General features: G+C 59.8%; 1 protein-coding gene across 1 annotated transcript; it reads right to left on the bottom strand.

Moving 5' to 3' along the window:
- Positions 1 to 206: 206 nt before the first annotated feature.
- Positions 207 to 11,872, bottom strand: Rp1l1 (RP1 like 1). Its single transcript, XM_076853474.2, has 4 exons — positions 11,282 to 11,872; positions 6,694 to 6,835; positions 3,328 to 5,161; positions 207 to 3,216 (listed from the first exon to the last, which is right to left on the bottom strand). The coding sequence occupies exons 1-4, from the start codon at positions 11,870 to 11,872 to the stop codon at positions 207 to 209; spliced, it is 5,577 nt and encodes a 1,858-aa protein (XP_076709589.2).
- Positions 11,873 to 13,356: the final 1,484 nt, after the last annotated feature.

Genomic DNA, 13,356 nt, shown 5'->3' with positions numbered 1-13,356 from the left:
GCCTTCCCTGCGCCATGTGCGGCCAGGCTCCTCTCTGAAGCCTCAGTGCAGACCTCAGGGACAGTGTGGCCGGGCTGCGTCCTTGTTGAGTCTCCATCTTTGCCCATGATCCTTTTAGTCCCCTGAGGCCTGAGCCGTGCTCAGGGTTGAGGATAAAATATGAATAAAAGCAGCTCCCACTCTCAAGCCGTCTTGCCGCTGGATGCCTAGAAGTCCAGGTCTTCCTGGTGGAAGCCATCTGCCCCTGGCCCTGCCCCCGCCGGGGCACGCGGGGAGCTTTGGGGGGCCTTCTCATTGCCTTCGCCACAGTCTCTGCCTGACCCCTGAGTCTCTGGGTCTGAAGGGGGCTCCTCTTGCTCAGAAGCGGAACTCTCCGGATACATGGAGGTGACTTTTTCCTGTGCAGGTGGCTCTGACTCGGCCCCAGTGTCCCCCGGGGCTCCGCCTGCCTGAACTTCCTCTGAGCCTTTCTGGGAGACCAGGGAGCAGTTGCCCAGGGTGAAGGTTCTGGAGGAGCAGTCATGGGTTTGGGGGTCTGGCCCCGGGTGAGGGGTGTCCTCACTTGGGGCAGGTGACGGTGGGGTCACCTCTTGGTCTGTGATGCTGTTTTCAGAAGCCTCCCTTCTCTGTCCCTGTCCTGGGCTACCTAGAGAGCCACCTTCTTCCTCACCTTGACTTCCTCCCGCGGACTCCAGCCGCCTGCCTCCTCCAGCTTCCTGGGCCTCTATGGCATCGACACCGTCACCAGGTCCTCCTGCAGCCTCCCAGGTGTCCCCCTCCCCAGAGTGCTCACACATGGCTCCTTCCTTCTCAGTCTCAGCCTGCTCCAGCTGCTCAGCCTGCTCCGCGGTGCTGCCATGTCGTCTGTGGGCTCTCCCGGCCTCTGCGTCCCCCGCCTTCTCCTGGTAACCAGCCTCCTCGGCCTCCTCTAGCTCAGCGTCTTCGTCTCTGCTGGGCCTCTGGCTCCCCTCACCCTCACTCTCCTTGCCCACCGTGGGTCCCAGGTCCTGGACAGACCCGGCACTTGCGGGGATGTCCCGAGGCAGCTCTGTCCCTGTCTCCTCGGGGGCCCTCTCCTCCGCCTCTCCATCAGTACCCCCTTCTTTCTTCTTCTGAAGATTCTGCAGAATTTGCTGTAGGTCAAAGGCCTTTTCGATAGGTGCACTGGAGGCCCCTGGGCTGTCCTTTGGAGGCACAGGGGCCACTTTCTTCCTAATGCAGGCCTCACAGGGACAGAACTCGTCTTCCTCAGTCTCCCCACGTGGCAGGTCCCCTCGGGCTTCGTGGAGGGTGGGCCTGTCCTCCAGGGTGAGGGAGTGGAGGGCCCGGGCATAGGTCTGCTCAGAAAAGGCCAAGAGGTTGTGCACACCCTGGAGGCGACGCCTGCGCTGCTCCGTCTGCAGGGACGTTTGTCCCCTGAGGACCTCCCTGGGTGGCCCCAGGGCCATCCTCCCAGTCCGGCTCTCTATCTTCTGGAGCTCTTGGTTAGTGCTTTCTTGGAGCCGGAGGCCCATGTCCTGCTCTAGCTCGGCCACCATCTGGTCCAGCAGAGGGTCGTCCTGCAGGTCCCAGCGGGCGCGGAGCTCGGCAGTGGCAGTAGCCAAGTGCTTCATGAAGGCCTTCTCTATCTTCCTCAGCAACTTGGACACCCAGGTGGGGTCAGGCTCCAGAAACACTCTGTGGGCCGTAGATGCACTGGACTCCCCAGTCCCTGGGGTGAACCTGGCGGGGGCTTGCTCACAGCCCAGCGCATCTGCTCTGGACAGCTCTTCCCAGCTGGACTTTGATGTGGGGCCAGCTTGGCTCTCACTGGCATTGGAGTCCCTCTCGCTGAGAGGACGAGGAGGGCATTCTGCGGATGCCTCTGCGCTTCCTGGGGGACACAGCCCTGCAGAAGCAGAGTCTCCTCCTGCTTCCTCTTCCGGCACCCCTGGGTCTCCCAGCGTGCCCTCCCCACCTGGTGACTCCTCCCCTCTGACTCCGGCTTCTTCTAGGAGCCCCGCCTCCTCGACGCCTTCTTCTGGGGGGCTTTCTGTCTCTTCTGTTTCTTCTGATTGTGCCTCCGCTTCCTGCAGCGTGTTTTCAACGAACCCTTCGGGGTTGTTGTCTGATTGCTCCAGGCCATCGCCCAGCATCTGCTCCCCGTGCCCGCCTCCTCCTTCCCCGCTGGTGGCACAAGCGCACACCTGGGAGCTGGGAGAAGCTGGGAGACCACTTGGCTGCGGGGTTCCAAGGTCCTCCAGGTGCCCCGAAGTTCTGGAATCAGGCCTCTGGGAGATTTCCAGGGGCAGCTCCGTCCTCTCGGGGACCAAGGCACCATCTGTGGCACAGGGCACGCTACCCTCCCCGGAGCCTCCGGAGCCACTGCTGACGTCCACACCGGAGGAGGAGGTGGGTGTGAAGTTGTCCGTCACCACCGGGGCCTGTAGTGAAGTGAGGTCCGCAAGGCTCAAGTCCAGCATGCCTCGCCCAAGGCCACACCCTGGCCACAGGGTCTGGGAGATGTTCAGCAGCTCCTGGTAGCGAGCTGAGTGTGTGGGTCTCACTTTGCCAGCAGGAGACCCAAGATCCTCATCAAAGAAATGGATCCGGGCGAGGCAGGCAATGAGGTCACCCGCCAAGCGGCGGAGCCGCCTGGCCTCAGCACTGGACACCTCTGGCAGGCTGCTGGGTCGGCCATGCTTGGAGCCCATCAGGGCCTTCATGATCTGCATGGAGGCAGAATCTCTGCCCGGGAGGACACACGGGCTCATGCCATGGCCCACAGTAGCCCCTTCTCCCACTCCAGCCTCCGACGCAGTCTTGGATGCCTGGCCCGGAGCTGTACCTTGATGAGAACGGTCTCCTGGCTTGGAGCCTGCGTCACCGTCACCGGTTCCTGGAGGGGTTCTGTCTGGCTCATGGGTACCCCCTTCCAGGGCCTGCCGTCCAGCTTGAGCCTGTTCCCCAGTGCTGCTCAAAGAGTGATCCCCCTCAGGGTCCTCCCGGGGGCCTTCTGGGATGTTGCTGACCACACCTGTGGCCTCGGCCACCATCTCATGCCTCATGTGCAGGGGCTCTTCTGGGATGTTGTCCAGCCATTCGCGGACCATGGCGTCCGGCGAGGAGTGGGGCAGATCATTGGGCGTCATGGTGCCATCTTCCCGAGGCTCCTCAAGGCCACCCCCATTGCCAGAGCTGGTCCCCAGCAATACACTCTTGGGCCCAGAACCAGGGCTGGTCCTCCCCGCCACCAGGACTGTTGCCCCCACGGTCCCTGACTCAGGGCCAGGGGACAGCCCGCTCTCCACCTGGAGTTTTTCATCCCCCAGCCTGCTCCTGCTTGGCCCCCCGTCGTCAGCCCTTTGGTGGTCACTGCTGGTGCTACTGCTACTTGTCGGGGGCTTCCTGGCGCAGGGCCGGCCCCTGGGAGGAGTGGGGCAGTAGCCCCTGCACACCCAGCAGGCTTCAGAGAAGGGCCCCCAGGCAGCCTGCGCTTGATCACTGGGGCTCCCCTGGACAGGGGAGGACCCAATCTGTGGGCAGCAGCAGCTTTTGTGGGCTCCTGGCTCTTCTCCCTCGGGGCATCCAACTGGCAGGGCCAAGGGCAAGAAGGGCTCTCGGGTGTCCTCTGCCTGGTCCCCCAGACTGCCACCCCCTTGCAGGGGCTCTGGGGAGCACACCTTGCCCTCGGGGTCCCCCGCCAGTTCTGCAGCGCAGTCTGAGTTACTCAGGAGTGTGGTGCTGGCACTGCTGGCCTCTGGTAGGTCCTGGGACTCCAGAGAGCCAGGGACGGAGGGTCCTAGGTCCCTGGAGGCCTGTTTTCTGGTGCTGGATGAGTTCTGAGAAAGCTGTGGCACCGGACCACCTGGGCCAGCCCTGGGCGTCTGTAGGGCTGTGGGGGGGTCTGGCAGGCAGTGGGTGTCCCTGCAGTGGTGACACCGCCTGGCACGGCCTCTCTGGACCACGCTGGCAGCACCAGGAGAGGACACTGCGCTAGACGGGCTCTGCCGCTTCCTCCTCCCCAGCTGGGCAGGGGCGTGAGCGAGAAGCCGGGGACAGCCTCCCTCTGCATCCCAAGAGTGGGAACGGCCTAGAGCCAGCGGTGCCCCCGTCACGGGTCCCTCCGTGGCCTGCTGGTGTGCGGTGCCCTGTTCACACTGCTCTGCTTGCGAGTGCCCATCGCGCAGAGGTGAGAGACTCCTGGTGGGAGCATCAGTGCTACTGCCCTGGGAGCCCTTCTCCCGGGAAGCCCTGACCCTCACTGGGCTCAGGCAGCCCTCAAGCTGGCCATCCCACTTGCCAGACTCCTCTCGAGGCCCGGGACTGGCCAACGAGTCAGGAAGGGCTCCCTTCGCACCTGGGATCCCTGGTCCCGGGCAGCCATCTTGTCCTTGGCCACCCAGCTCTGCTTCCCCTGGGCAGGAGCCCTCACCAGCCTCCCTCTCATCTCCGCACTGGGAAGCAGCTGTGGAGGCTGGACACGGGCTGTCACTGCCCACGCCGCCCTCGGGGGTCCTGGGGCTGCAGGAGTCTGGCTCGGAGCCTTCCGCATGTCCGGCACTAGAGGAAGGGCTGACGCTGTCCCTGCTTTGTCTTTCCCTGTTCCTGGCCCCTCTACTCCAGCGGCCCCTGCACTGAGAGAGCTGGGCCGGCCCTGACCTCCTCCAAGGAGCCGACCCTTCACCCTGGGGGACATACAGGGGGTTCCTCCAGATCTCGAAGCTCGGCCGTGGCTGCTGGCCTCCATCAAACGCTCCCTGATGTCCTGCCTCGCAGGGACCCGGTCTCTGTGCCCCTGACTCTGAGAAGCCCCACGGGTGGCCCCCCCATCGGCAGCAGAGGGGGCTCCCCTCCCCCAGGACGGGGCCCTCCCCGCTGGCTGCCGTGAGGGTGCCGGCCCTTCCCGCCCGGTGGGACCACAGCAGCGTCTCCTCGCCCAGGAGGTGCAGGCGGACCTTCATCTCCACAGACAGGCTGCCGTCCTCGTTCATGCAGACCTTCTTCTCCACGTTGTCACCAGCCAGCAGCGGCCCAGACGTGTCCTGAGGGTGCCTGTGGGGGGCACCATGCAAGGATGCTGAGGGGTCTCTGAGACCAGACAAGGAGAACTGTGGCGGTCTGCTGCTGGCCGTGGACCTCAAATGGATCACGCTCTGCTTGGCCTTGGGCCCCCAGCAACCTGGCGTGCAGTGGAGAGCAAGAGGAGAGAGAGGCAGTGAGCCAGCGGGGACGACGCGGAGGGCACCCGCCGCCTCCCCACTGCACGAAGGGAGTCAGAGCTGCCCACTGGGGCCTGCAGAACCTGGCAGGGAGAACATCAGAGAAGGGTCCCAGCGGCCTGTTGGACCACTAGGGGGTCCCCAGATGAGGGGCAGTAGCATGAGAAGTCATAAGCTGGACTCATGAGGAGTCCAGAGATGGGGGTGGCCAGCATGACCGGGCTGCCTGAGCCAGGCAAAGGCCAGGACTTCCCAGGAGAAAGCCTCCCTGAGCGGCAACCCTGATGCACCACCAGGAGTCCACCTTCCACGCTACTGGCCACCAGCTGGGTGGCTTTGGGCAGAACTCTTTCCTGAACTGTGAGAGAAGCAGAACTGCACAGGTCCGAGGGGCTTGCTCTGAGGATGTGCGTGTGGCCATCCATGCATCTAAAGCCACCAGTACAGAGCCAGCAGGGCTGCAGGGGTCAGTGCTGGGCTCCGCAGCTGCAGGCCAGGAGGCGCCTCAGCACACTGCTGCCTGCAGCCCGACTCACACTGGAAAAGGCTCTGCGATGACTTGTGGTGATTGATTTCACCCTTATCGAGCTCTTGGGCTGATAAATGACGGCCGGGAAGGGTCCTGACGCACACTATCAGGCCCTGGTCACCCAGCCTTCACCCCGTCCAGGAAAACAAGAAGGAGCCAGTGAGGATAGAAGGTGGCCCCGGGAAGAATGGGCCCACTGAGGGATTTTTCCTCTCTTCTCCTGAGCTAGGCGTGGTGACTGGGCAGGGCGGGCAGAGGCTGAGCCTGTGGCCAGCCTGGCAGACCCTGTGAGCACATCTGGGCACATCAGGGAAGCCCAGGGCTCCTCTGAGAGGGGCCGGGCTGATGCCTTGTGCCTCTGGCCCAAGCATGGCATGGTCACTGAAGGCACCAGGTGTTTCCTTAGTTTACTTGCTAAGGTTTGCTCGTCACCATTCCAGTCATTTTGGTTTGATTTTTTTATTCACCTCTGTTCATCATGCCTTTTAAGTGGTGTGATGTTTGATAACAGAGCCTCGGCTGTGACCAGTGCAGGCGTGTGACCTCTGGTCAGCGTTTTTCAGTGCTAGTGGCCCCGCAGCAGACCGCCTGCTGCCTAAGACAGCCAGGGCTCTCAGAGGATGTGAGTATCTGCACACACCAGGCCCTTTGCCGCCGTGAGGCCAGGCCCACTGTGTCCCCCCGCAAGTTCTTTAGACCCTAGAAACTTCCAGCTCAAGATTTCCTAATTCCTGTTCCTTTAAATACCTCATTCCATCTTCTCCCATCCCTATAAAATGCTCAGCCCAGTTAAGGTTGGAGATTATGAGAAGGACAAAGACACAAGAAAGACCCTCCAAATGGCTGGAACACCTCAGAACTGAGGCCAGGGGGCACATTTCCCCAGGAGCCGAGAAGGTAGCTGCCCAGCCCTGCCAGCCCACCATGCAGTGCAAATCAGATTGGAGCCTAAAGCCAACTCACTGTGTTTGTTCCTTGAAGTCATCCCAGATAAGGTCTCAGTCTTGTTTTTCTGGGCGCTTTCCAGAGCTGGAGGTCTGAAGGCCTCGTTCCCAGCACACACCAGCGTGGAGGGGCCGCGCAGCAGGGCCTGCAGGGAGTCCACCTGCAGAGGACAGTGTGAGCAGAGACCTCGCTGCAGAGACCCCCTGCTCGGGGGGCACAGGGGGGAAGGATCAGCCTTTCAGCCCTTCCTGACGTACGTACATCATACCAGAGCGGCACCTGCCACCCCCAGACACTCCCTGCTGGCCAGGCACTGGTTCCTCCCACATGGCCTCCACTCTAGTTCTCCCTCCAGCAGGTGTGAGCCTGCTTTGGAAGGAAAGAAGGTCAGAGCCCTCAGGCTTCTACCCTGCCCACATGTCCACCCTCCAGAGTGTGTTTCCTAACGCGGCTGCCGCAGAAAGCCCTCCAGCCCCAAGTAGAGCCTGGACTTGACATCCCCCCCGACCCCGTTTTCCCAAGCAGAGTCCTCTCTGGTGTCTGACCTGAGTTTTCTAGGGTAATCCAAACCCATTGCCTCTGCCTCTGCCCAAGTAGAGTGGAGGGGGCTGTCCTGCAATGGTGTCCAGGCTCCTAACCCCCACTGGGCCCAGCACCAACCACAGGGTGCCCCACCCACTCCTGGGTCAGAGCTGAGCAGGCTGGAAACAGCCCCCGCTTTAGAAAACAATCTCACCTGGCCCCAGAGGCCCCTGCACCTCTGAGTGTTTGCACTCTTGCTGCCATTACTAGCTGTCTCAGGGGACTTAGTTCATCTTTAAAGTGCAGAATATGTTCTTTTTCATTTTCTCTAATTACAAGAGTTTACTCTCATCAGCAAGGAAATGACAGAGGACTCTTAGTCTCCCCGCAAATGACACCAATTTCTAATACTCCAGATCGTTCAGCCCAGTTAATTAGACGTGTGTTTTCAACTTCTAGGTGCATTTCTTCTTGGATTTAGATTTCTAGTCCATCTCAAAACTACAGACACGAGCCAGGTCTTTCAGTTTATAGATGGAGCCTCACGCCTAGGGAAACACTCTCCAGGAGAGCAGGCGGAACTGAGATCGGAATGGTGCTTCCACCCCTGGGGGCGAGTGGAATCTAGAGTCTGTGAGCAAAAGGGCACTATCAGGAGCTCATCCAGCAGAGGACCCCAAAGTGAAGTCATGACAGCCTTTCCTGGGGGGTCTACAGAAATGCTAACAGCTCTGCCATGGGTCTGCTGAACATATCCTAATATCTCTTTCACCTATTTTGAGTCTGTTCTCTCCCTCCCTAAACCCTCCAGAGTGTGAGCTAACCCCAGGTACCCAAGGTAGGGACCTATTTTTAGTGATCTCTATACGTAGCACCTGCTAGGACGTCGTAAGTCCTCAATAATTCAAGAGCATTTTTGCATGATGACTTTGAAACCACGGATGTCGGTGCTGCCCTTTGACAGCTGTGCACTACAAACAAATCGCTTCGCCTCTGTGCCTCGTTTTCCTTTGCTATCCAAAGGGGATAATAACGTTAGCTGTCCCTGGGTGTGTGTGGTGGAGGCTAGGCTCTGGACCAGGCCATCTCTGAAACACCCTCTCTAGGCAGCTTCCCAGAATGCTCAGGAAGCTGGGAGCCCGTTTCCAAATCTCCTGTGCAGCTAGGGCTCTCCACATGAATCGGTCCCTCTCATTGGATGCCCAAGACAGGGAACGTGGCAGCAAAGCAGAGGTCACGTTCTTTCCCCTTTTGACTTACCAGCAAGCAGCAGGCACAGAGAGGCTGAGCCACAAAGATGTCAAAAGTGACACTCGTTATTTCAGTGCCCACTCACCAGCTCCTGAGCATCGACAGACAAGTGTGACCCATCACCTTCCCCAGGCTGGGTCCCAGAGATGGAGGGGTAACACTGAACCCAGTCATCCCAGTGACAGTCACCCAATGGTCCCATTTGCAGGCTGTTAGAGATCAGTTTGGTGATATTCTGGAATCTTCTCCAGGAATGCAGCCTGGGCTCCTCCAGCCTCTCAGTGACTCCTCAAACATCAAGAGCCCTCGGTGCAGAGCTCCTCCCTACTTAAGATACCGAGAGGGGACTCTTTCCTGTGCCGAGCCACAGCTGAGAGAGTGTGTTATCAGAGGTGTTCGCGGGACTAGGCCCTCAGGAAGAGAATCTGGGGTTAGTTATCTGGCCTGGTTGGATTCGAAGGTGATGATGATAAACTGGTGACAAGGGGACACTGGTAGCCCATGGCACACAGAGACAAAGTAGGTACTTAAGTGGTGACCTTGAGTGGTAGAAGTGGTGTACTGGGAGCAGGACTGTGGCTGCCCTGGCTGCCAACAGACTCATCGGGAGACTAAGCAGGACCGAGCAGGGGGCGTGCTGCCTCGAGCCTCAGAATTGGCAGCTCCACCTCTAAACCCTCCTCTGAGGACAGCGCGAGGGCTTGGGAGCTTCCACAACCACTGCCAAGGAACTCTCTTCTCTTGTAGCCAAAACTCAGATGCAGAAACTGATTCTGCTGCAACACAGCTGACCTGGGGCCAGGCAGCCCATGGAACTCCCACTCGTAGTTCACCTGGGCCTGTGGCAAAGCTGCCTCCCCTCAGCACACACCTGGGGCTTCCTGGGGAATTCCCTAGGACCAGTTCTCTGAAGACCAGGTTGGGTTCTGGGTCCCAGAATATGGCAACCTGGCCGGGGGTGGTGTGGCCGCATTACAGACCCACGCAGCCTCACGAAGGGCAATGAGGAAGGAAAGGCAGGGGACTCGGTGATTCGGTTGACTATCTTCCTGGAAGGAGAAATGGCAAGAGGCTCTCCGCCACTTATGGGCAGTGGTTGGCAGTATAATCTGACAATCAGGGACTTGGGAGGAACAGGACTGGAAAACTGGTGGTGAGGAATGTAGAGAAGGATCTGTGAAAGGATCTCTCAGGACCCGCCCAGAGGGAGAGAACATGGTGCCCTGCTTGTTCATCAAAGAGTGATGATCATCGCGTGGACAAGTTGACCTGCACAGTGGAGCCCGGCGCCCTCCTTCTTCAGCTCCCCAGGCATGCTCCGTCAGCTCCTGCACAGAGTGGCTGAGTCACACAAGAGGATGCGAGCTCCACTTGGTCCACATAGATCTGGCTGCCACATTCTCTCAGGGCTGGGTCTGCCAGGAGCAGAGACCCAGGCTAACCTCATGCTCTGCATCATACCCCGAGGGACTCAGCCAGCCACCTGGTGGGGAGCTAAGGACACTGATAGGTTTTGTGTCTTGTCCGTCATTCTTCCAGGATCCCTTTCTGTGGACTTCGTGAGTGCTCCAACCCCAGAGCACTTCCTCCCAAAGAACTGATTTTATAGTAAAAGACTTGGACAGGGGCTTAATCCCGAGGAATTCACTGTGTAGCAGGTGGTATATTCCACCGCCCCAGAGCACCTGTAGCATGGGAACAGCGGGACAGTTTCTGGAAGACTCCATTTGGGAGACAGCTGGGAAGCGTCCCTTGACGACGCTGAGGTGTTACCTTACAGGATGTTGACAAGTGCTTCAAGAGCAGACTGCAGACACCTGGGGGCTACGGGCAGGAAGTGAGAGTGGCTCCCCGCCCTGGTACACCTGTGAATCAGGTGCCCTTCTTTGTACCTGTGGCTGCAAACATTTTGCTTCCCATCCCAGCAACTTGGGCATTTGCTGGCTGGGAGGCCCCAGGACCCAGGAGAATCCCCCCTGGAGTCACATGGCAGCTCCATGAGCTGAAAGTGGAGACCGCCCACCACCTGGGTGTGTGGAGTTGCCCATGATGATGAGCCGACAGGCAACTAGAGGGCTCCCGTGTGGGGTGTGGTGGGTGGTTATCGTCAAGGGCAAGTAGGTCGCCGTTACACAGAATCTGTTGGGGTGCCTGTCTGGCTGCCCGCCTGGGCAGGGAGAGAAGTCAACACAGCCGCGGCAGCCGTGGCGTCCGGGAGGAGCTCCAAGGCTCAGCCTCAGAGCGTGACTCCCACTACCAGGTACGCCCTGGTGGGAGCAGAAGGAGCAAGGATGGGGAGTGGAGGGGATCTTAAATACCAACAACAGCCTCGTGAGACAAAGCCAATCTCCTTCCCACCTCTGCCAAGTAACCATATTAGGTCTACCTATATTAACCAATTTCCTACTTTTTGCTATCAAATTATTAACACCACTTTAAATAAGGTATTTTGATGGACATGGACTTCAATAGATCCAACATAAAGGATGCCATGTGGGTTGTGGTTGAATTCAAAACAGGGTACAGTATGGGGTGACTTTAGGAGAGAACATAAACATGATTTTGATCGCTCTGAACTCTCATGGAAGGAGGCTGCCGAGAGGACTGGGGAAGAAAATAGAGTGTGTCAAGCAGGAGCCTGGCTCTCGCTGAGTGCTCGATAAACGGGCTCTGGAGGTGTGGGGAGCAGTTCCTGCTCCACCACGGCCTGGCTGGGGCCTTCCCGCTGTCCATCTGTGGGTAGCCTAGAGCGGTCAGGAGGAGCCTCCGTCCCATCTGTGTTCTGACCTGAGGTCCGGAGGCCTTGTTAAGGAAATATGGCCCGACAGCCTACCTTCTTCCCACTGGTGGTGTATATCTGCCTCACGGGGAAGCGCAGGAGATCCGAGGCTTTGCTGAGAAAGGCTGCCAGGCTCCTGGTGTTCCTGTGGCTGAGAACCACCGTCTCCTGGAACCTGGGGTCCCTGTTCTTAACCAGCGTTATCCTCCTTGGGGCTCTAGGTCCTTTCCAGGAAGAGGACGTTCCTGGCACCTCACGCCCGCCGTCCAAGTCCCGCGACTGCAGAGCAGAGGGGCTCCTCCCCCGCAGTTGGCCCGGCCCACTGGGGGTCTTGGGGGGCTTTCTATCTGAGCAAAGGTAGCAGCCCCCATCTTGTAGCTGCTCCAGGGCACTGAGGCCATGCAGGCCCCGGGGTGTGGTGACGGAGCGCACCCCAAAGGAGAGAGGCACGCGCTGGGAGAGCTCGTCCATCAGGGCACTGAGGGTCTTGAAGCTGCGCTGGTGAACAGCCAGGCGAACCCCTGCGAACCGCGCATCCCCGCGCTTGAGGAAGGTTATCTTCTTGGCTGGTGGGACGTGGGTGACAGAGGGCAGGAGGCACTGCCGGTGACTTGGGCCCTGGGTGTCCCTTGGAGAGCTGCTCATGACGCGGAGGCCCAGACAGCTGAAATGGCAAAGGTAGAGGGAGTCAGGGATTTTGTTGTCTGTGTCTCCCCTTCTTTATCGAGGGGCTTCCTACCCACTCCAGACTGGGCACCCCACCGGGTAGAGATGACTCACCCATTCAGGTTGGGCAAAAGGGCAAAGGTTTGGCATTGGACAGGTCACCCATGTGGCCCGGGGGGAATGACGCGATCTGGTAGGGGCAGCCCACCCCCACTGTGGCTCCGGTTTCGCGCAACGCAATGGTGAACTTGAGTTGATGCAGACGCAGCACCCGGCCTGGAGCGAGGGCCAAGTCTCTGTTCCCTTCCTTCCTCTTGCAGCCTTTCCACCCCCTTCTGCCAACCCTGGACTTTGAACAGGTTAGTGGTCCGTCTTCTAAAGAGGTGGGCAAACCGAGCGGCGGTCTTGAAACAGAGTAAGATCTCGGGGCGAGGAGTCAGGGGACCAGCTGGCATCCCCCTCTCCTGTGGCCTGGAACCCCACCTCCCTGAACTCTGTCCAGCTGCAAGGTGGGAGGGCTGGAGCAGAAGGTGCTGGTCCCAGTCCCTCGGGACAGTGGAGTAGACAAGGGGCCATGGAGCTCTTTCTGCAACCCCAAGAGAAGCACCCTCGAAGCCCTGCGTGTTCCTCACTGGAGAGTGCTGCTTGCCGCCTCTCACTCCACCCAAGTCCGGGCACCCTGCCTGATGAGACCTGTGGGTGAACTTCCCAGCCCACTGGGAAGGAGATAGGCCAGGCCAGCCGGGTAGGGTCAAGGCCATCCCTGTCCCGTCACACCCTGGCAGGCGAGCCCAGTGCCTCACACAGGACTCTGGGGAAAGCCTTCCGCACGCCTTTCCTGTCCCAGGTCACGGTGCTCTGCTCCATGCACCTGTAGTCAGGCTGTCCTGAAACCCAGCTTCCTGGTTCCCCAGGATCTACAGAAAAGGGCCAGGCCTTGTCCAAGGTTCAAGGGCTTCTCCCACAGGCCCATCTCTCCCAGCCCCCTTGTTGCCTTCCAACCCCAGGGTCCTTCGGTGTGGCCCACCCTTTAGTGCCCCACCATGGGGTGAGCCCTCTTGGGCCCCCACACCTAGGCAACCCCACACCTAGGCAACCCCTCGTTCCGAGCTGCACCCTCTGTTCCTCTCCACCTTGGCAGGATCTGCCTTCTTCCCAGCACCCACCCCTGCGCTGGCCCAGGATGGGGCCCGGGAAACGCACACTGAGAGCCCCGTCGGCAAGCTGTCCCCTTCAGCAGTCAGAAGAGGAGCATCGCAGCTCCCAGGCAGTTCAGCGTCACAGCGGGACCCTCACTGGTGTGCCCACTGAAGGGGACAGTCTCCCCTCTGCAGCTGTCGACGCGCACGGACGGCTACTGGGACCATACTTCCTCTCGTCCGTCTCCCCTCCATTTAGCTCCTGGAGGGAAAGAACTCCTCATTTTCAAAATCTGGGTGTGCAGAAAGGACTCGCAGCCCTCC

Source organism: Callospermophilus lateralis, chromosome 4, assembly GCF_048772815.1.
Source record: "Callospermophilus lateralis isolate mCalLat2 chromosome 4, mCalLat2.hap1, whole genome shotgun sequence".
Lineage (NCBI taxonomy): Eukaryota > Metazoa > Chordata > Mammalia > Rodentia > Sciuridae > Callospermophilus > Callospermophilus lateralis.
Note: the sequence above shows the minus strand (reverse complement) of the source record. Positions and strands in the feature narration are given on the sequence as shown.